Source organism: Sceloporus occidentalis, unplaced genomic scaffold (assembly GCF_023333645.1).
Source record: "Sceloporus occidentalis isolate IW3139 unplaced genomic scaffold, rSceOcc1.0.p SCAF_14, whole genome shotgun sequence".
In the NCBI taxonomy this organism is placed as follows: Eukaryota; Metazoa; Chordata; class Lepidosauria; order Squamata; family Phrynosomatidae; genus Sceloporus; species Sceloporus occidentalis.
Window position 1 is genome coordinate 16,200,363 of NW_028316994.1, and position 23,638 is coordinate 16,224,000.

The 23,638-nt window shown below is 42.6% G+C and overlaps 4 protein-coding genes and 2 non-coding genes across 6 annotated transcripts; 4 read left to right on the plus strand and 2 right to left on the minus strand.

Moving 5' to 3' along the window:
* The first annotated feature begins 6,463 nt into the window (after window positions 1-6,463).
* On the plus strand, window positions 6,464-6,889 carry LOC149304251 (histone H2B 7-like). The gene has a single exon (XM_089480269.1). It carries the CDS (start codon window positions 6,464-6,466, stop codon window positions 6,842-6,844), a length of 381 nt encoding a protein of 126 aa, XP_089336395.1. The 3' UTR covers window positions 6,845-6,889.
* Window positions 6,890-9,580: 2,691 nt separating this feature from the next.
* LOC149304252 (histone H4) lies at window positions 9,581-9,892 on the plus strand. Its single transcript, XM_089479714.1, has one exon. The coding sequence runs from the start codon at window positions 9,581-9,583 to the stop codon at window positions 9,890-9,892; it is 312 nt and encodes a 103-aa protein (XP_089335840.1).
* A 4,059-nt stretch (window positions 9,893-13,951) lies between these two features.
* TRNAA-UGC (transfer RNA alanine (anticodon UGC)) lies at window positions 13,952-14,023 on the plus strand. Its single transcript has one exon. It is a non-coding gene; the product is annotated as a tRNA-Ala (tRNA).
* Window positions 14,024-16,049: 2,026 nt separating this feature from the next.
* On the plus strand, window positions 16,050-16,559 carry LOC149304254 (histone H2B 7-like). Its single transcript, XM_089480262.1, has one exon. It carries the CDS (start codon window positions 16,066-16,068, stop codon window positions 16,444-16,446), a length of 381 nt encoding a protein of 126 aa, XP_089336388.1. The 5' UTR covers window positions 16,050-16,065; the 3' UTR covers window positions 16,447-16,559.
* A 4,363-nt stretch (window positions 16,560-20,922) lies between these two features.
* LOC149304255 (histone H3) lies at window positions 20,923-21,333 on the minus strand. Its single transcript, XM_089479715.1, has one exon. It carries the CDS (start codon window positions 21,331-21,333, stop codon window positions 20,923-20,925), a length of 411 nt encoding a protein of 136 aa, XP_089335841.1.
* A 1,367-nt stretch (window positions 21,334-22,700) lies between these two features.
* TRNAD-GUC (transfer RNA aspartic acid (anticodon GUC)) lies at window positions 22,701-22,772 on the minus strand. The gene has a single exon. It is a non-coding gene; the product is annotated as a tRNA-Asp (tRNA).
* Window positions 22,773-23,638: the final 866 nt, after the last annotated feature.

Consider the following 23,638-nt stretch of genomic DNA (forward strand, 5'->3'; position numbering starts at 1 on the left):
ACCCAGATGTGATGATCCAGTGCTTCCACATGGATTAAATCTACACACTCTCTCTTTCTGTGGTGGGTGGTGTGCAGACTTTCAAAATTACGTTTGTGGGCTTTCCAAAGTTATGTGGCTGGCCTCTTTGAGAAGAGAATATTGGACCAGGCAAGTCTGTGCTCTCATCTGGTTTCAAGACTCTTCTTAGTTTTTAGTAATTTTGAGACTTCCTTGTTTTGCTTTTCATAGAATCCTAGAGTTGGAAGAGACCTCAAGGGCCCTGATCCAGTCCAACCCCGTTCTGCCATGCAGGAACTCTCCATCAAAGCATCCCCATTGGCAGAGGGCTATCCAGCCTCTGTTTAAAGACCTCCAAAGGAGAGTCCACCACAATCTCCGAGGAAACATATTCCACTCTTGAACAGCCCTTTCTGTCAGGAAGTTCCTCCTAATGTTGAGGTGGAATCTCTTTTCCTGGAGCTTGCATCCATTGCTCCGTGTCCTTTTCTCTGGAACAGCAGAAAACAAGCTTGCTCCTGCCTCAGTATGACATCCCTTCGAGTATTTAAACAGGGCTATCATATCACCTCTTAATTGTCTCTTCTCCAGGCTAAATATCCCCAGCTCCCTAAGTCATTCCTCATAGGACATGGTTTCCAGACCTTTTTACCATTTTAGTCAACATCCTTTGGACATGCTTCAGCTTGTCAACATCCTTTTTGAATTGTGATGCCCAGAACTGGACAAGTATTATTCCAGGTGAGGCCTGACGAAGGCAGAATAGAGTAGCACTATTATTTCCCTTGATCTAGAAGACACTATTGATGCAGCCTAGAATCACATTGGCCTTTTTGGCTGCTGCATCACACTGTTAGCTCATGTTTAACTTGTGGTCTACTAGGATTCCTAGATCCCTTGCAAAGGTACTCCTCTCTTTCCTCTCTCCTCTCCAAACATATGAGAACAAGATGATTGTGTTTCAACCCTACACATTATAAGAATCCTGCCACAATAGAGGCATTTATTCAATTGTTTGATGACCGCGATGGGCACCTCAGGCTGGCAAGACATGGGCTGTAAATGTGAAGTGAACTGTGTTGGTCTCTCAGCTGGACTGGAAAGTCCTGCTATGACTGCATTGCCATGAACAGCATGGAAACTGGTGGAAAACCAGGCATCACAATAGGTAGGAAGTCTGCAGAAAGAGACCCATCATAGAATATCAGAAAGTCTGCGCTTGGAAAGTCATTTTTTTGTTCTCATTATTCATAGCTGTCAGGACTCACAACAATGTTGAAGAAGTAACTTCTTATGTTACAGGTTGTACTTTGTATAGTTTTTCTATTATTTATTATTACCTTTGGAGGGGGAAGAAACTTAGTACACTTGTCCCTTCATATTTGCTAGGTTTAGGGGCACAAAACCCCTGTAAATATGGAAAAACCACAAATAACAAAAACGCCATCTTTTTACCTGGGACAACAACTCTCTAGGAATCTCTAGGTCCTCCAGGGCAACTCTGTGGCCAACGTCCGACGGACACTGACCATAGAGTTGCGCTGGAGGAGCTAAATATTCCTAGAGAGAACATATTAATGAAATCAGTGAATAAACAAATCCGCAAATATCAAAGCCGCAAATATGGAAGGATGAGTGTTGTAGTAACAGAATCTTTTCAAGTCCTTGCCCATATGGAATTAAGCTATCTAAAAAGGTATAACCAGTTAACACCTAACTCACATTTATGTGTGTTTTTTTGTGAGCATGTGCCTTAGTTGTTGCTTTGTTATGTTCTAGATAGTTGATAACTATTAAAAAGTTTATTTTATTGGTCTGCTTTCATTATAAATTGTTGTAGAAAAGCAGTATACACAACAAATCAATAATAATAATCATAATAATCACAGTGGTGTTCAAACTGCTTGTTCATTTTACCTCATATATTATGGGAAGGAGGGAGGGCCGAGTGTTCCCTGGGAGGACACACTAAAACAAATGACAGGACTTGCCCATAGAGAAACCATACTTGCCCATAGGGAATCATTGGGGAATACTTACTATAGGCAAGTATGGTTTTCTCTATGGGCTAGTAATCCCCAATGAGTATTCACATTGATCCCTGGATAAATCGACCCAGCTTTTGTGGGCCACTTTTTTCACCAAACATTCTCGACTTATACATAAGGATATACAGTCTGTAAGAAAAGAATCCACCTTTTACTTGCGTAGATGAATTACCAGAGGAGGATCTGGAGAAAGACTGGAAGGGGAAGGAGAAGAGAGAAGAAACGCCATGAGAAATTGTGTCTCTTGCTAGCGGAGAAGGAAGATGATGGTTGTCCCATCTAAGATGGTCAGAGAGAAAAGAGATGGACCACAAACCAGCAGCCAGCATTGTTGCAGATTTCTAAAGTGTTAAATTTTATTAAAACCAAACTTGGTAACAATGACAAACGCCACAATACTCATTTCGTACATTTCTTGATGATCGCACAGGCGTTTTCATTTCTGTCCTGAGAAGAGGGATGCTGGGCTGGCTGTGCCTAGACTTTTCTCTTCTTGTGGAAAAGATGATAACGCCAGGAATAAACTCTTCTAAAACATGGCTACATTGCCCCAAAAACCCACAAAAAACTAAGCAAAGGCATGGCAAGTGCAACGTAGGCATTGCAGAAAGTGTAGGTGGCGGTTTCCTTTGCTTCCTGGACAGTGGTAAAGAAAGTCACCGTTGGAGTAAGAGACAAGATAAAAATAAGTAAGACCGTCTGCAGCTCTCAGCAGCGGAAAACCCTGGATGCATCTACGCTGTAGAAATAATGCAGTTTGACACCACTTTAACTGCCATGGTTCCATCCTACAGAATCCTGGGTTTAGTGAGGTGCCAGCTTGCTTTGGCAGAGAAGGCTATAGACCTTGTAAAACTACAGATCTCAGAAGTGCATAAGATGGAGCTACAGCACATAAAGAGGTGTCAAACTCCATCATCTTTATCAGTGTAGATACATCCCTTTTCTTGTAATGGAAAAAAGAACAGAATCCGCATCAAGGCCACTTACATAGCAAAAGTAAGCAGGAATAAGTAATGCAGCGGCAAGACAGAGAGGTGAATCTCTAGAAATTTTGTTCTTGCAGCCAGGAAGTGATTTTACAATCTGCTATAACAGAGGGCCAAAAGACACTGCAAAAACAATCCAGTTTGAGACCGCTTTAATTGCCCTGGATCAGTGCTAGGGAATCCTGGGAACTGTAATTTGTGGTAGCATCAGAGCTCTCTGACAGAGAAGGCTAAATGTCTCACAAAACTACACATCCCAGAATTCCCTAGCATTGAGCCAGGGCAGTTAAAGCGGTGTCCAACTGGATTATTTCTGCGGCACGTTTTGGCCCAGACTCATTGAAAACTGCACTGTTTTCAGGGACCATTTGAGAACTATTTTGTACCAAATAATAATAATAATAATATTGCATCTCTCTCTCTCAAAAACTACAATATATTCACTTCTTTCAGTAACCGATTTGTTTCATTTCATGATTATTACTGAGAATTATAGTGAGAATTATTATAGGAATGGGAGAAATAGGTCTCCAATAAACTCAGCATTTGGCTCTTCTGAAGTTCTCCTTTTTGTGGTCAAAGCGCTCCCTCGTGTGGTCGCTATTATATTGCAGCATTTAGAAAAACTCCCAAAGGAGTTATTCAGATTGTGAAAATAATCCAGAATCTGGGTTAAATCTTTGTTGTTCACCATCCAATTAAGTGTTTTTCAGGAGGAGGGAGTCTTGCCAAAAAGCCTACTTAATCCAGGACAATCTCCCCCCCCCCCCCAGGTTTTTCTAAAAGATTTGGATTCTTGGCTGTGTGAATAACTGTTGTGTGATAAAACTCTGCATGTCTTGAATGCGCTTGGGATACATCCACATCATTGACCTCGTCTTTATTCAAGTGCTGACAGGTGTAAGCAGCAGAATTCACAGAGATGAGATGCAGTTCCATAGTGAGAACCACAAACCCAGAATGCACAAGGGAGAGTATTTCCATAGTCATCCTAAAAGCAGCAACATGTGAATGACCCCAAAGTAAACTAGCAACCCTTCCAAACAGGTATCTTTCAGGAGGTTGCAGTTTTGTTGCTGAAGTTCTCATAATTTTTTATATACCATTGTTGTTGTGTGTCTTCAAGTCATTTTGGATGTATGGCAACCCTAAGGCAGACCTATCATGGGGTTTTCTGGAGCTGAGAGTCTGTGACTTGCCCAAGGTCACTCAGTGGGTTTCCATGGCTGAGTGAAGAATCGAACCCTGACCTCCAGAGCTGTAGTTCAATGCTTCCCCTTATCATAAACTGCCTTGTACTTTGAAGACTCAGACAGCATTTTTATTTACTCTAACTGCCTCAATGCTGGGGAATTCTGGCAAATTGTAGATTGTTGTGGCACCAGAGCTTTTGAGAGAGAAGGCTGAGTGTCTCAGAAAACTACAGTTCCCAGAATTCTATAGGATGGAGCCATGGCAGTTTAAGTGGTGTCAAAACGGATTATTTCTTTATCAGTGACTTGGGGGACAGAACTGGGGACATACTTATCAAATTTTCAGATGACACCAAATTAGGAGGAATAGCTAATACCCCAGAGGACAGGATCAACATTCAAAATGACCTGAATAGACTAGAAAGCTGGGCCAAAGCTAACAAAATGAAATTCAACGCGGAGAAATGTTAGGTACTGCACTTAGGGCAGAAAAATGAAATGCACAGATATAGGATTATGGGGGACATCTGGTTGAACAAGAGATTTACGTGTAAGTTGAACATGAGTCAACAGTGTGATGCGGCAGCTAACAAGGCTAATGTGATTCTAGGCTGCATCAATAGAAGTATAGTGTCTAGATCAAGGGAAGTCATAGTGCCACTCTGTTCTGCTTTGGTCAGGCCCCACCTGGAATAATATTGTGTCCAGTTCTGGGCATCAAAATCACAAAGGAGGTTGAAAAACTAGAGCAATGTGTCCAAAGGAGGGCGACTAAAATGATGAAGGAAACCATGGAGCCCTATGAGGAACGACTGAGGGAGCTGGGGATGTTTAGCCTGGAGAAGAGAAGGTTAAGACTAAGAGGTGATATGATAGCCCTGTTTAAATATTTGAAGGGATGTCATATTGAGGAGGGAGCAAGCTTGTTTTCTGCTGCTCCAGAGAACACAACCCAATGGAGCAATGGATGCAAGCTCCAGGAGAAGAGATTCCACCTCAACATTAGGAGGAACTTCCTGAGATTAAGAGCTGTTCCACAGTGGAAGACACTCCTTCCTCGGAGTGTAGTGGAGTCTCCTTCTTTGGAGGCCTTTAAGCAGAGGCTGATGGTATCTGTAGGGGATGCTTTGATGGAGAGTTCCTGCATGGCAGAATGGGGCTGGACTGGATCAGGGCCCTTGGGGTCTCTTCCAACTTTAGGATTCTATGATTCTGGAGTTCGGATGAAGCCTCAGTTGGTGATTCTGTGGTAGAATCAATCCACCTGTAATGTGGTTTCCTTCTTTTCCAATGAGTCACTTCATTTCCTGATGTGTCCAAAGTATTCCAACCTCAGTTGAGTCATCCTTCCTTCTAATAATAATAATGATGGTGGAGATGATATTTGTTTCTTACCCGCCCCTCCCCATGGATCGAGATGAGAACAACAATTAACAAACAAACAAACATCAGATCAATTTAAAAGGACGAATAAAATGTACACATATTAAAACAATCCACATTTTAAATTCACAATTTAAAAATCCCAGCCTCCTGGAAGAGTTCTTGGGAGAGTTCAGGCCTGATTTGCTTTTGGGCCCATTTATTGCTCTTCTCTGTCAGAGAGCTCTGGTGCTACAACAAACTACAGTTCCCAGAATTCCATTGCAAGGAGCCATGGCAGTTAAAGTGGTGTCAAATTGGATTATTTCTACCGTATGGATGCAGCCTTTATACACTTATAGCGCTTTAGAAATAAAGCTTAATAACAATAATAAAATAATAACAGCCTAATTCATTCGTTCAGATTGCGGGGGAACTTTCTTTTAATTGGAAGCTGATTTTACAGAAACCCATTTCAAGGAGAGCAATAACAAACCTGATGTTTCTTTCCGATTCAAACATAGGGATTGTAATACGCGCTTCTGATTGGGTGGTGGTAAAAAGCCGGACCAATGAGAACGCACTCTCGGTGTAACCAATAGAAATAGACTTCGCAGAGCGCGCCAAAAAGGCCCGCCTAGTTATCCAATAGCAAGCCAAGGTTTCCACGCCGATTGTTTTCTCTGGGCGTGTCTGAGTGGCCAATAAGAACGCATGGAATTCAGGGGACGGACCAATAAGGACGCGTTCCATTAGCCAATAGGAATTGGAGAGTTGAGTCCCTCATTAGCATAGAGCTCCTATAAACAGGGGAGGCTGCGGTGCGGCTGTTCCAGTTCCTTTTCTGTCAGGAGAGGAAGGAGGAGTTATAATGCCTGAGCCCGCGAAGTCGGCGCCGGTGCCCAAGAAGGGCTCCAAGAAGGCCATCACCAAGACCCAGAAGAAGGGCGACAAGAAGCGCAAGAAGAGCAGGAAGGAGAGCTACTCCATCTATGTCTATAAAGTGCTGAAGCAGGTCCATCCTGACACCGGCATCTCCTCAAAGGCCATGAGCATCATGAACTCCTTCGTCAACGACATCTTCGAGCGCATCGCTGGAGAGGCCTCCCGCTTGGCCCATTACAACAAGCGCTCCACCATCACCTCCAGGGAGATCCAGACCGCAGTCAGGCTCCTTTTGCCGGGAGAGCTGGCCAAACACGCCGTCTCCGAGGGCACCAAGGCCGTCACCAAGTACACCAGCTCCAAGTGAAAGGGATCCGCTTCCCAACCAGACCCAAAGGCTCTTTTCAGAGCCACCCACTTCGCCCTTTGGAAAGACTGGTGTCACTTTGTGTTCATGCTCCTAAAATGGCTCCAGGTGATGGGGCAAATGGGTATTGGAAGTATGCCACTGCTAATAACAATAACAAACTCTAACTCCCAGAATGCCATAGCCTTGAGCCAGACAAGTTAAAGTGGTGCCAAATTGGGTTATTTCTCCCGTGTGGATGCAGCCTAAGTACACCAGCCCCAAGTAACGCCAAGAGAAGAACTTAAAGCCCACTCTCTAAAAGGCTGTTTTAAAGCCACCCACTGTCTTTTTGGAAAGACCAGAATCACTTGTTATTAGTTTTAGAAGACCCCTCTGAAATGGCCTTAGAATTTGTAGGGACAACGCTCGCAATGGTCAAGAGGCGTTGCAGTCATCCTTTAAAACCAAAAAGATTAATTTAGCCCCCAAAGGCTCTTATTACAATAATTATTAGCTTGACTTCGGAGGCCATGAAAACACTGCCCCCCCTCCTCCCCCCCCCCCGGGACAAAATGGTTTCAAAGCACTATCTAGGCTCCAAACCTGTAAAGTGAAGGTATTGAGATCATAGAATATTTCTCCCTATGAATGAAGACAAAACCACACCACTTTTCTGTTGGTTCTCCTGAGGTTTAAATGCAGGTCAAGTCCAGAGTGCTAACTATTACACCACAAAATATTCTGCATGCGCCTTTTTAGCTCTAGTGAAGGTGTAGTGTTTTGAGTGTTGCATTATGGGCCTCTACAGATGAGTGGCTCAATGCTGCCCCTTTGGGGCCCAAATGGAGGCTGCGGCCACCAGACGCCGTGGCTTCCAGAAGGACGAAAAAGAACCCGCTTACCAGCAAGTTCTTTTGGCATACCAGTAGGTGCCATGATGACGGTCCTTCTATGGAGCAACTGTTTGGGCGCTGCGCCGCATGGATGTCATATTGGCGCATGCCATGTGGATGGGTGCATGTCATAATGGCGGCCGGGTAACAGAACTAGTCCTTGGACCATGTGAATGCTCAGCCCTAGTTCAGCCCTAGTGCGCATGCAGGCCAGCACAATGTGCCAGTCTGTATTGCCTCTAAGACTCGAGGGCAGGGTTCAGTTCCCACCTTGGCCATGAAAGCCGCTGGGTGACCTTGTGCAAGTCACACTCTCTCAGCCTCAGGGGGAGGCAATGGCAAACCTCCTCTGGACAAATCTTGCCAAGAAAACCCCATCATAGGCTCACCTTGTTGTGTGCCTTCAAGTCATTTCTGAATGATGGCGACCCTAAAGTGGCCCTATCATGGGGTTTTCTTGGCAAGATTTGTTCAGTTTAGTTTTGCCATTGCCTCCTCCTGAGGCTGAGAGAGTGTGACTTACTCAAGTCCCTAGGAAGTGACTTGAAAGCACACAATAGCAAACAGCAACAAAGGTATTATGAGAACCAGTGGTGTATAATGGTTTGAGCGTTGGATCAGTACTCTTTTTGACCAGGCTTCAAATCTACCCTCTTCCATATAAACCATCTGGGTGATATTGGGCAAATCACAATCTCTCAGCCTGAGAGTTTGGCAATGGAAAATCTCTTCAGAACAATTCCTGTCAAGAAAACCACTTGAGAGAGTCGCTATAAGTTTGAAATGACTTTAAGACACACACAACAAATAAAGTACAATAACATCCCAAATCCACCAAACAGTGATACCTTTATAGGACCAACCAAAATGTACAAAATATATTGCTGTAATAATAACGTTTATTTATAATCCCCTTTCCACCAAAGGACAGCACAGCAGAACAGATACAGTAGTGTGTGTGTGTGTGTACACACACACACACACACACAAATGAATAATAAAACATCACAGTATAGAGTGCTAAAATAAAATACTAATATGCTAATAACATAGTTGGCATCCACTGCCAACCATCTCTTACTCTCAAGAAGTCCTCCCCAATGTTTAATAATAATAATAATAATAATAATAATAATTTATAATGTCGCTTTCACCAAAATGTGGTGCATCAGAACATATTAAATAAAGTAGATACTGTACAATTCTATCATTTCAAACACCTCCACAAGTGCTAAAAGAAAAGGGAAAAAACCCTAACAAAACAACTGTCTAGTAAGTGTTTTCTGAATATTACCTCTATTATTTCTTTTAACTTCTATTTCTTATATTCACCGTACCCTACATGTAGCCGCTTAAATTGTATTGTCCAATATATTCTTCTCACCCAATATCATTTTAGTAAGTTGCTTATCTAATTCTGATGTTTATATTTGAGTCCTGTTTATCTTATTCTTTATTATTATTGACAATATCCTGATGTTCCTTTTCTTACACTTTCTTCAAACGCAGCTGGATCTCTTCTGCTACATTTGACCAATCTTTCTCAAATTTCCCAATTGATTAAAAAAACAACAAACCCAAAATATTCTCTTAACAATTATTTTCCAGAGAACTGGGAGGACTATTTCATGGGGAGCCCAGGAGCTGAACGGGCGGATTGCCGGTTCTCCGCTTCTTATTGGTCAAAACTTCTTTGGGGCGGAGACTAAGGCGGGCGATAGAATGCTGTACGGAGAGAGAATGCTTGGCGGAAAAGGGAGGCTGCTGTTTTCCCTCTGGTCGGGTACTGAGCTATAAAAGTCCCCCCGCGCTGCTGCTGACTTGCTGAGCGCAGTTTTAGGAGAGCAGTCAAAGAGTGAGGATGTCTGGGCGCGGAAAGGGAGGGAAAGGCTTGGGCAAAGGCGGCGCTAAAAGGCACCGCAAAGTCCTTCGTGACAACATCCAAGGCATCACTAAGCCTGCCATTCGCCGCTTGGCTCGCCGCGGGGGAGTGAAGCGCATTTCTGGGCTGATTTATGAAGAAACCCGCGGAGTCCTGAAGGTGTTTCTGGAGAACGTGATCCGCGACGCTGTGACTTACACCGAACACGCCAAGAGGAAGACCGTCACTGCCATGGATGTGGTCTATGCCTTGAAACGCCAAGGCCGCACTCTGTATGGGTTTGGCGGCTAAGGTTCCCGTTAAAATTGGCCTCGGAAAAAGCAAAAAGGTCCTTTTAAGGGCCACCCACTTTCTCCAAAAAAGAGTTGCTTTTGCCTTCAACCCAGGCGCCTCAAAAGAACCTTTTGTTAAAAGGGACGAATAGAAACGATCCTTGCTCACTGAGGCTGCAGAAAGCTTTCCATTCTGATCTAAGCCATGCGTTTTATTTATGTATTTCATTGTAACCCGCCTTGATCCTTATTGGAAAGGCAGGAGATAAATAAGATCTATTGTTATCATTATCATTAAAATTAGTATTATAAAATGTGAAATTCAAAGATTGTAGTTGTGTTGATCTGCAAAAGTCTTTAAAGTGATAAAATGTAGTTGGAAAGGAAGGCAGCAATCCAGTCTCATAAAACACGCCTTGCTTTTTGCACCTCCTTGCTAAAAAGTCTTTAGCCTTCTGCCCCAGAAGGGAGCCTTGAAATAAGCTTCTCAGGCTGCATCTACACTGGAGAAATAGCCTGGTTTGGCACCGCTTTAACTGCCCTGGCTCAAGGCTATGGAATTCTGGGAGTTGGAGTTTGTTGTGGTCCCAGAGCGGGGCGTTGCTCTGCTCTGGGCCCCACAACAAACTTCAACTCCCAGAATTTCATAGCCTTGAGCCAGAAAAGAGTTAAAGCGGTGCCAAACCAAGTTATTTCTCCAGTGTGGATGCAGCCTGAATCTCAAGGAACCAATTCATAAAGATATCAATAGGTGCCTCGAAATCCAAACAACATCCAGGGGTAGCCGTGTTGGCCATATACAGCAAATCCTATAACATCCAAAAAATGATGCCTTTATGGGGCCAACCAAAATGCACAATTGCATGTTGCAAGGTTTCAGAGTCACACTGGCTTCTTCTTCTTCATCAGGCAAACAGGAGAAAGAAATGGAAGATGATGTTAGTCCCAGGCTTGCATTTTGCTGTTTCTGGTCTTAGTTCAAATGGCAAGGAGGGCTACCTTTTTTGTCCCTGTGGTCACTGGGAGATTTTCAAAGTCAAGGAAGTTTAATGTCCATTTGCCAATTCAAAGCAGATGTTTCAGCATGTCTCCTTCCTTTGTGAAGCCATACACTCCTAAATAGGAGAGGACACTGAATTTCTCAATATATTTTCATGTTTTGCATCAGGAAAACTTTAGGAGGTCTAGGGGAAAAGCATGCCAATCCAGTCCCAATATTTGGGGGGGGGGGGGGGAATTGCTTCATTTTTGTTGAAGAAGCCTCAGAAGGCAAGGTCCCAGTGCGCTGACTCTCTTTAAAATGGAAGATGTTTGTTTGTTTGTTTACATCCTGCTTTTTCCCCAGACGTGGCTTCAAAGCATTAAAAAACAGTACAATTAAAAACATTAAAAACAACAACAACGTATATTAAAAAGAATTTTTGAACTGGTCCAACATCCCAGCCTGCCCTTATAACATTTCCATAAATGCCTGTGTGAACATTTTTTTGGGGGGTTTCAAGATACCACAGTGACCTGTGACAGGTAAAATGTGTTAACTTGAAACCCCAAAACACTGCAGGCCTATGGCTAACATCTTCAGTGTCTTTCTCCTGTTTGCCTGATGAAGAAGCCAGTTCACTCCAAAAGCTTGCAACATGTCATTGTGCATTTTGCTTGGCTCAATAAAGGTATTATAGGATATCTATAGGTGGTAATAATAATAATAATAATAATAATAATAATAATAATAAATACATCCCCCCTCAATTGTGACCCCATGGTGGAAATCTTTGATAAATCCTGTGATCATAGAATCGTAGTCCAACCCCATTCTGCCATGCAGGAACTCTCCATCAAAACATCCCCATTGACAGATGGCCATCCAGCCTCTGCTTAAAGACTTCCAAGGAGGGAGACTCCACTACACTCTGAGGGAGTTCCTCCTGCTAATGTTGAGCTGGAATCCCTTTTCCTGCAGTTTGCATCCATTGCTCCATTGGGTCCTGTTCTCTGGAGCAGCAGAAAACAAGATTGCTCCCTCCTCAATATGACCTCCCTTCAAATATTTAAACAGGGCTATCATATCACCTCTTAACCTTCTTTTCTCCAGGCTAAACATCCCCAGCTCCCTGAGTCGTTCTTCATAGGGCTTCATGGTTTCCAGACCCTTCACCATTTTGGTCGCTCTCCTTTGGACATGTGGCTCCAGTTTCTCTATGTCCTTTTTGAATTGTGGTGCCCAGAACTGGACACAATATTATTCCAGGTGGGGCCTGACCAAGGCAGAATAGAGTGGCACTATTACTTCCCCTGATCTATACTTCTATTGATGCAGCCTAGAATCACATTGGCCTTGTTAGCTGCTGCATCGCACTGTTGACTCATGTTCAACTTGTGGTCTACTTGGACTCCTAGATTCCTTTCACACGTAGTTTCATTCAGCCAGGTGTCCCCCATAATCCTATATCTGTGCATTTTATTTTTCCGCCCTAAGTGCAATACCTTACATTTCTCCGTGTTGAATTTCATTTTGTTAGCTTTGGCCCAGCTTTCTAGTCTATTCAGGTCATTTTGAATGTTGATCCTGTCCTCTGGGGTATTAGCTACTTCTCCTAATTTGGTGTCATCTGCAAATTTGATAAGTATGCTCCCAATTCTGTCATCCAGGTCATTGATAAAAGTGTTGAGTAACACTGGGCCCAGGACAGAGCCCCACTGGACACCCCTCTGGTCACTTCTCTCCAGGATGAAAAGGAGCCATTGTTGAGCACCCTTTGGGTTCGGCCGGTCAACCAATTACAAATCCATGTAACAGTTGCCTTGTCTAGCCCACATTTCACTATCTTGTTTACAAGAATGTCATGGGAAACCTTATCAAAGGCCTTACTGAAATCAAGTGATGGTTTTTTTTTTCTTAAAATGCAGTGAATAGGAATTCATATAATGATTTTTTATTTTATTTTATACAAAACATAATCATTAAAAGACACATAAACATTAACATATACAATATCAAATAGAGTTAAAACAATCAACAACAGAGAAAGACAGTACATAGAGACATAGAAGATTGACATGTAAAGAAAAACAAAGGCATATGTATCAATGTAATCTTTTCTAATTCATCTAATATTTTGACTTCCCAGACCATTGCTGTTTACCTGCTAAATGGAAATTTTCCCCCAATTATGAATTATATCTGTAATTATTACCTAAATTAGGCATTAAACTTATCTAGATTACATATATTATTGCAACTAAAGTTACACTTCCAGATCATTCTCTCATTCTTTCTTAAATAACCCACGATAGTTATTAAGACATTTCCATTCATCTTAGTATTTTTCTCTCATTAAGGCTGATAACAAGTCCCTATTCATGGCTTCATATCAGTTCAAAATCCATTCTTCATTTGTTGGGGAAGCATTCATATAATACATTTAAATTATTGCAAGGTTTGTCAGATTAAACCTATTTCATGGCTGGGAAAAGAAGTGATGATATTTTAAGGTACAAAGAGATCTTGGCAGAGGTCTCCAAACTGAGCTCTTTAAGGGATTTTGGAGGTCAGCTCCCAGAATGCCAGGCCATTGGCCAACATGGCTGAGGCTTCTGGGAGATGGAATCCAAAAGCTCTTAAAGGGCACGGTTTGGGGACCACTGTTACAGTAGTGCTTTTGAGATTGACATAGGCTGCAATCCACACTGGAGAAATAACCCGGTTTGGCACTGCTTTAACTCGTTGTCTGGCTCAAAGGCTATGGAATTCTGGGAGTTGGAGTATGTTGTGGGGCCCAGAGGGCCCACAACAAACTCCAACTCCCAGAATTCCATAGCCTTTGAGCCAGAAAAGAGTTAAAGCGGTGCCAAACCGGGTTATCTCTCCAGTGTGGATTGCAGCCCATGTTTCCTGGACGATGTTCTTGCTTCCTAAGAGTTCTTCCATCCGGATAGCTAAGGGTTCCTCACCGCCATTTTGAGACTTGTAGTTTATAGCAAACAGTAACCAATAGCCTAAATGAAATGCAGCCTGCCTCCTGTTCCACGAACGGTTCCTCTCCCTTTGTGAGGCACAGCGAAGCCCAATTGCCAGCGAGGGGATGTAGCTCAGTGGTAGAGCGCATGCTTTGCATGTATGAGGCCCCGGGTTCGATCCCCGGCATCTCCACAAATTGTTTTCTTCCTTCATTATTTATCCTTTATAAATTGTTTTATCCCAACAAAAAGATATATGCCCCTGGGAAGTTTGACAAATATTTTTATAGCCTTAGAACTATTCTTCTGCCCCCCCCCCCAAAAAAAATCTCATTCGGAGGCTCTTTTTTGGTAATTGGGGAGGAGCTATTTGATAAAGCCATTTCTCCTCCATCAGATACTTGAGCGTTGTTCCGTCTTTCAAAGAAATGCATTTTGCCTTCAATCGCGATTTGTCTCCTGAGGACATACATAGGTTTGCATTTTGCAGCATGATGACTGGGTTTTTCAATGGGGAGAGAGAGCCTTTCATGGCAAGGTCGGGCTGCATTCTTGTATAATGCAGCATCTATGGCCTACTTTTCAATGTCCTACGTTTTGCGCTGCCTTCTTGTCTTCCTTTTTATATACTATCTGTGTGTGAGATAAATACGTATCTAAACACACACAACATATGCATCTCTCTCTATACACACATACATATACACATTCACACACACAAATATAGACACGCACATCTCTCTCTCTCTCTCTCTCTATATATATATATATATATATAGAGAGAGAGAGAGAGACATGTCTACACACACACCTCCCTACACACACACACACACACACACACACCTATACACACAGAGAGAGATGCATATCTATACACACACACCTATATATATTACACATATATATATATACACACACACAGAAATATACACTCACCTATATATATTACACACACAAACACACATATATATACACTCATCTAAATATTTACACACACACACACACACACACACACTATATACACACAGAGAGATACATATCTATAATATACACACACACGTGTGTGTGTGTGTGTGTGTGTGTGTGTGTGTGTATATATATATATATATATATATAATACCCACACATATATACACTCTCACTTATATATAGGTATACATATAAACACAGACATATACACACCCACCTATACACACACACGATAGATAGATAGATAGATAGATAGATAGATAGATAGATAGATAGATAGATAGATAGAGCAACTTTTATTCACAGCATCAAACCGAGAAGTTTTTATATGATTCAACAGAGTTTAACAGGGCAAAATAAAGGTCTTTATCATGAGCGGGAAGGGAGAGAGCGATAGTCTAGTCCTCCTTTAACAGCAAAGTGGTAAAACCTAAGCAAAATCAGTTTAGGCTGCATCCGCACTGCAGAAATAATCCACTTTGACACCACTTTAACTGTAGTGGCTCAGTGCTATGGAACTCTGGGAATTGTAGTTTATTGCGGGGCCAGAGCTCTCTGGCAGAGAAGGCCAAATATTCCACGAATTACAATTCCCAGAATTCCATAGCATCGAGACATGTGAGTTAATGTGGCATCGAACTGGATTGTTTCTGCAGTGCGGATGCAGCCTTAATCTCCGTTTCCCTGCTTTTGGACGGCAACCAGAAAATGCAGAGAACCTTCACAATGGGAAGGAATTCGGGAACTCTGGATGGAGACTCCCGTCTCTCAGAAAACAGAACAAAAACTCCTCGAAAAATTGATAACAGATAATAGATAAACGAGGTCAAAGGTAACGAAATAATCTCTCGATGGCGCCTCCTATCTGCATGTTCCATGTACTGGGCTGAAGGCTTCCCAAGAAGAGTTTCCTTGCTTTTCCCCAGGCATCCAAATTGGCACTTTTGATTGGATAACACTGAAACTCCCGCAGGGACCAATAGCGTTTCGGATTTCTCAAATTGGTAGCTTTGATTGGATGACTCTTAAATTACGGCAGCGACCAATAGCGTTGCGAGTCGCCGACTAGAAGGTCGACTTCAACCAATGGCGAATGTTGTCCTTCTAGCCAATAGAAACCCAAGGTTTGAAAAAGAACGTCGCGGGAGCCAATAGGAGAGCGATTAGCTGAGCTTCATTTGCATAGCGCTCCTATAAATAGAAAGTGCCGCGGAGCGCTAGCTGTCAGTTCGTTCTGGACTGTGAGGGAACTTAGAGAGCATCGCAATGCCTGAGCCCGCGAAATCGGCGCCGGTGCCCAAGAAGGGCTCCAAGAAGGCCATCACCAAGACCCAGAAGAAGGGCGACAAGAAGCGCAAGAAGAGCAGGAAGGAGAGCTACTCCATCTATGTCTATAAAGTGCTGAAGCAGGTCCATCCTGACACCGGCATCTCCTCAAAGGCCATGAGCATCATGAACTCCTTCGTCAACGACATCTTCGAGCGCATCGCTGGAGAGGCCTCCCGCTTGGCCCATTACAACAAGCGCTCCACCATCACCTCCAGGGAGATCCAGACCGCAGTCAGGCTCCTTTTGCCCGGAGAGTTGGCCAAACACGCCGTCTCCGAGGGCACCAAGGCCGTCACCAAGTACACCAGCTCCAAGTGAAAGGGATCCGCTTCCCAACCAGACCCAAAGGCTCTTTTCAGAGCCACCCACTTCGCCCTTTGGAAAGACTGGTGTCACTTTGTGTTAATGTTCCTAAAACAGCTTCTGGCAATACAGAGTAAATAATGCTCTCAATATGCAAGTATATTGGAAGCGTTCCGCTAGTAATCACATGCCACTAATAAATTCAGAGCACTGTAGAATCCTAGAGTTGGAAGAGACCCCAAGGGCCCTGATCCAATCCAACCCCATTCTGCCATGCAGCAACTCACAGTCAAAGCATCCCAGGCAGATGGCCATCCAGCCTCTGTTTAAAGACCTCCAAGGAAGGAGGCTCCACTATACTGTACCTGGGAAAAGAGCAGGATACTACTACCACTACTAGTAATAATAATATTCTAAGGCAGCATCTTCCACTGTTGAACAGCCCTTACTCTCAGGAAGTTCCTCCTAATGTTGAGGTGGAATCTCTTTTCCTGCAGCTTGCATCCATTGCTTCGGGTCCTAGTCTCTGGAGCAGAAGAAAACAAGCTTGTTCCCAGTATTTAAACAGGGCTATCATATTGCCTCTTAACCTTCTTTTCTCCAGGCTAAACATCCCCAGCTCCCTGAGTCGTTCCTCATAGGGCTCCATGGTTTCCAGACCCTTCACCATTTTGGTCGCTCTCCTTTGGACACATGGCTCCAGCCTCTCAATGTCCTTTTTGAATTGTGGCACCCAGAACTGGACGCAATATTCCAGATGGGGCCTGACCAGAGCAGAATAGAGTGGCACTATTACTTCCCTTGATCTAGACACTATACTTCTATTGATGCAGCCTAAAATCGCATTGGCCTTTTTAGCTGCCGCATCACACTGTTGACTCATGTTCAACTTGCGGTCTATTTGTTCCCATTTTTTCTCCGGTCCTGAGGCTCAAGGCAGGCTAGCAAAACTTAAAAGTGTGCCATTAATAGCACCCTTCAATTTACCCTGAAAAAGAAAAAGCCAAAAGAATTTAGCATCCATTAACCAATGCTTGAATATATATTCCAGGGCAAATATAGTACAAGAGTGTAGAGTGAAAGGTATGTTCGCTGGTGCTTATTCAGAGGGAATTCTGGAAAGGACTGGAGTCTAAACTGTGCTTTAATAATTTTGTAACTCAGGGTCAGTGTTTTCTTGTTGCATCTTGTTGAAGAGGCAGGATAGAAATAAACATCCTTCTTCTTATTATTATTATGAATTTTCAAGCCCTTCATAAATCAAGCAGAGGAGTTGAAGGGTCCCAAGGCCTTTAGTAAGTACACAGCTCCAAGTAAAGTGGAAGAGGACTTTAAAAACACTCCCAAATGATACAAAAGGCTCTTTTAAGAGCCACTTACTTTCCTCTTGAAAGAGCTGTACTTCTTTCCATCCCCTGAATCTAGGAAAACTTTCTATGAATCAGGGATTTAAAGTCTTATTCCCAAACAAGGATTTCTGAAGCAGTTTGGAACCAGTTAAATTCTATGTACAGAAAACGGCAAAAACACAACGACTGCAGAGGAAAAATTTCACCTACAAAAAATAGCATTTTATGAATAGAGTAACTGTTCTGCATGGAAAATGCAGTTTTGATACTTGTTTTCTGCACAGAAATGCCCCTCTCTGTTGAGAAACAAATCCCATGCAAGTTTGTTTGTTTTGTTGTGGGTTTTGGCACAATTCTCAAGTGGCACAAGGCAGTCCTTGAAAAGGGCGCAGTTTTCAACAGGTCTCTTAGACTAAGGTCCAAAACAGACTGCAGAATTAATCCAGTTTGAGACCACTTTAACTGCCCTGGCTTAATGCTAGGGAACCCTGGGATTTGTAGTTTATTGTGGCCCCAGAGCTCTCTGACAGAGAAGGTACAATGTCTCACAAAACTACATTTCCCAGAATTCCTTAGCTTTGAACCAGGGCCTTTAAAGTGATTATTTCTGCAGTGTGTTTTGAACCAAAGAGTCAAAACCAAATGCATCTGAGGAAGTAGGCTCAGGTCTATGAAAACTCTCTTTCATTTAGTCTCAAAGGTGTTGAAGATCCTTTTGCAGACTGATTTTCCAGGCTAATATGGCTAGTTTTTTATATTTGACCAATACTAGACTATTCAAGGGTAAATTTAGTAATATAATATGTTGATCGGAGCCTGAAAAGTATGTAGTTTAATAATTTTGTCACTGAGGGTCAGTGTTTTCAAGCCCTCATAAATCAAGCCTTCAGAAATAATAATAATAATAATAATAATAATAATAATAATAATAATACAGTAAGAAAGAAAGAGATGGAAAGGAATTCAAAAATGTAAGAAAGTTTAAGATAATCTAAGGATAAGGAAGGGAACTTAAAAAGGAAAATAAATCTATATATATATATATATATATATATATATAAGGAAAGGATGTAAGGGATATAAATTCAATATGGCATAAAAATAGAGCAGAATAGATAGAAATAGTAATGGAAGTAGAATAAGAAGATTAGAATATACAAAGATACATTAAAATAGAGAGGCAAACAAGGGATAGAGGTATATCAGTATTGTTATATATTAACAGGTGAATGGAGATGGATGTAAATTGAGATGAATAATGGAAAATTAGATGATATATTATTATCACTTCTGGAAGAAAGCTAGATTAATGTGATAATGCGACACGGGAATCTTAGGACATCGAAGTATTTGAGGCCGGCCTGAGGAGAAAATTGTATTGAAGCTATATTGAGATGACATTTGGAAGATGAATAAAGATTATATTTAATAATAATAATAATAATAATAATAATAATAATAATAATAATTCTCACCCCCCTTTTCCAATGGACTGAGGCAGGGAACGCCAACTGACCAACAAATTAGAACTTAGTTAGAACTTGTTTTAATGGAATCAGGAGTTAACTTTTTATTGTGAATTGTTATGTGTTTTGTGTATTTTACTGGGTTGTGATCCTGCCTCAATCCAAGGCGGGAAAATATAAATAAAATTATTATTATTATTATTATTATTTATTAAATATGTTTCAGTTAAAGCCCAACCGCAGTCAAAGCATAGATCGATTTAGAAGAACGAACAAGACACATGTTTAAAACTATTGACATTTAAAATTCATTGTTTGACAGTTTTTCAAAGACCATCTGGATAGTCCTGTGGGAAGAGATTGCTCTTCAATGATGTTTTTATTTATCTCTCTATTTATTCATTTGGAGCATTTATCCCCTGCCCTTCAGCCCTAATGGCTCTCAGAGCCGCTCATAATTAAATTTTAAATCCAGAAGGCATATCCATCTCAGAGTACTTAGCTGTCGGACATTGACCGCAGAGTTGCCTTGGAGGACCTAGAGGTTCCTAGAGAGGTGTCCTCTCAGGTAAAACAGTGCTTTTGTCGTTTGCCTTTCTTCCATATTCCCGGGGGTCTTGTGCCCCTAACCTTAGCGAATGTGGAGGGACAAGAGTACTGGCTATTGCTAGTCCAATGCTCAAACTGCTACACCACTCAAGGCACATAAAAACCCCACCCCTTAGGAAACACAAGTAACGCTTTTACACGAGACAAGCCTCAGGTGAAATAAAAGAATCAGAGGTGGAAGAGACCCCAAGAAGGGCCCTGATCCAGTCCAACCCCCTTCTGCCATGCAGGAAATCTCAGTCAAAGCACCCCCATTGACAGATGGCCATCCAGCCTCTGCTTAAAGACCTCCAAAGAAGGAGTGTGTTTTATTGTTGAACAGCCCTTACTCTCAGGAAGTTCCTCCTAATGTTTAAGTGGGATTTACTTTCCTATATCTTGCACCCATTGCTCCATTGGGTCCTAGTCTCTGGAGCAGCAGAAAACAAGCTCCCTCCCTCCTCAATGTGACATCCCTTCAAGTATTTAAACAGGGCTCTCATATCACCTCTTAACCTTCTCTTCTCCAGTCGAGGCAGTGTGGTGTAGTGGCTTCAGTGTTGGACTATGGCTCCAAACACACTGCAGAAATGATCCAGGTTAAGACTGCTTTAACTGCCCTGGCTCAATACAATCAATAGCAGTTTGATGAGACATTTAGCTATCTCTGTCAGGGAGCTGTGGCACCACAATGAACTACAGTTCCCAGGATTCCCTAGCACTGAGCCAGGGCAGTTAAAGTGGCCTCAAAGAGGATCACGTCTGCAATGTGCTTTGGACCTGACTCTGGCCGTGGAACTCCATTGGGTGAGCGTTAGGCAAGTCACGCTCAGCCTCAGGGAAGGGAATGTGGAAACTCTGGCTAACCTTTGCCTAGAAAGCCCCAGGATAGGATCGTCCCAAGTTAATGACTTGAAGGTATGTATAATATACACAATACATTTGAAGTCAGAAACGTGCAAAGATCCCGTATTATAACTGCATTGTTACATCTCCGGAGCCTTTCCAGCGCTTTTCCTGAGCCTGTGGTGGCTCTTAAAAGAGCCTTTTGAGTTTTGGAGGAAGGAGCCTGGTTCGAGGAAGCCGCTTTAAGCCCTCTCCCCGCGGATGCGCCTGGCCAGCTGGATGTCCTTGGGCATGATGGTGACCCTCTTGGCGTGGATGGCGCAGAGGTTGGTGTCCTCGAAGAGCCCCACCAGGTAAGCCTCGCTCGCCTCCTGCAGCGCCATCACCGCAGAGCTCTGGAAGCGCAGGTCCGTCTTGAAGTCCTGCGCGATCTCCCGCACCAGGCGCTGGAAGGGCAGCTTCCGAATCAGGAGCTCTGTTGACTTCTGATAGCGCCGGATCTCCCTCAGAGCCACGGTCCCCGGGCGGTAGCGGTGGGGCTTCTTCACTCCGCCGGTGGCTGGAGCACTCTTTCGGGCGGCTTTGGTGGCCAGCTGCTTGCGGGGCGCTTTCCCGCCGGTAGACTTGCGAGCCGTCTGCTTAGTACGAGCCATTGCTGCTCTGCTTCAGAAACTGTCTTCAGCTCTCCTGAAAAGAGTCAGAAGCAGTGAACTCCGGCAACTACGGGCCGGGTATTTATACACTTTTTCCGCTGCTGTGATTGGTCAATAACAACAGCCAATGGCTAGACTTGAAGCTCCCGCGCTGCTCAGTGATTGGCCGCAATGTACAAAACCGGCGTCTCCTTCAGCCTCCCCTGTCTCCTCGCTGTGGGCGGAGTTCTATTCAGGAAAGAAAAGGTTTTTAAATGTCCCGCGCTGTTATCCGATTGGTCAAGCCCTGTTTCCGCTTTTCTCTCGTCCAATCAAAGCGGCAATCGATGTCACAGTCTCGATCCTCCTGAGTTTCGTGGAGCTCTGTATGGGAGGAAGTAAACCGTCATGGTTGTGGATCTGATCACAATGGAAAGTATTGAAACATTTTAAAGACTTCTAAAAGAAAAGGAGGCAGCAAAGTGGCCGGAGAAAGTGGTCTAAGGCCTTGGATAAAGAAAGGGTCCAGTTTATCTGTGAAGTATGGGTTCGAATCCCACTGCTGTCAGCGTCCGTTTTTATCTGAAGTCAGGATTGTCGCCAGTTTTCCAAAGTGTAAACTTTAATCCTGCATTCTCTCCGAACTATCAGTATAGAGAAGGTTTTGCACACAAACTGCAGCATTTTGATCGCAGTGCATTGATAGGAAAACACGAGGATATTTATAGAAGGCGGACAGTTTCTCGGAAATAGACCATTTCCTTCTGATGTTTAACTATTTGTCGTGGATAGAGTCCCCTAAATAAATCTGATTCAGCTTTAAAATCCAATAAAGTGTTGTCAAACCGGATCATTTCTGCAGTGTGGATTTTTATATTTGCTATCTTATTTGTATTCCATTTCCCCAAAAAAACTGGGACTCAGCGTGGCTTACAGTACAATTAAAGACATTACAAATATTAATACTGCAATAATTTAATTCCATTTCAATGTGCTATTTTTGTATGCTTTTAATTGTACTTTTTTATAATGTCGTGAACCGCCCTGAGTGCGGGATACAATAACAACAACAACAACAACAACAACAAAAATACAAAGGTGAAGCATTAAAACAGAAATAATTTAAATTGGATCCCTTCTTCCTCAAACCAGAATGGACAAAATACATGATGCAAGCTTCCGAAGCTCCAGAGGTTTCTCCATCAGGCAGAGGTGCTAAAAATGGTTGCAATTGTGGAAGATGTTCTAGGCATTCCTAATATTCAGCGTGTTTTCCCTCTTTAAGATACCTTTTAAAATTATAAGGCTGGAAAAACGTCAGGTTTCTCTGATGCCCCAAATTAGTACGGACTCAATTTCCTAGCATTAATTAAAAAGGTCTGGCATTTCTCCCCGTCGGGGAATCGAACCCCGGTCTCCCGCGTGACAGGCGGGGATACTTACCACTATACTAACGAGGAGATCGCTGAGCGGAGCCCTTTCCCAGGGCCATTTGTTGCTATGCTAATGACACAAATGAGTCATCTTGTCTTTGTCCTAATTGGCTGGCCTGTTTCCATTGCATGCCCAGGGCTCACGGGTCAGAAGGCTGCAATCTGCACAAAAGGAATACCTCTCCCCCTTGACTTGGGAGAGAGATTCACTGAACATTGCAGGGCTTACTGCTAAAGCAAAGGAACAAGGAATGTAACTGCATTAGGAAATATACTGGGGTAGCTGTGTTGGCCATTTAACAAATGCAAACAAAAATCCATCAGTGACACTTTTATTGGCCAACAGAAATGCACAAGTATATTGTGTGTGTGTGTGTGTGATATATAATATGCTATATATATATATATATATATATATACATACACACACACACACACACCTATTTTTATTATTATTATTTATATAGCACTGTAGATACCTTCATTGTCCAACCAAAATACACAAGTATATTGTATGTATGTATATATACATATATAATATATATAAAATATACTATAATACACACACACATACACATATATATATAATATTCATCAGTGATACCTGTATTGGCCAACCAAAATGCACAAGTATATTTTGGGTGTATGTGTGTGTGTGTGTGTGTATACACACGTGCATTTTAGTTGGCCAATAAAGGTATCACTGATGGATTTTTGTTTGGCCAACCAAAATGCACAAATACACACACACACACACACACACACACAGAGAAACAAATGTATGTATGTATGTATACACACACACACGCATACACACAATATACTTGTGCATTTTGGCTGGCCAATAAAGGTATCACTACTAGACTTTTTGTTTGCATTAGGAAACGTAGGTG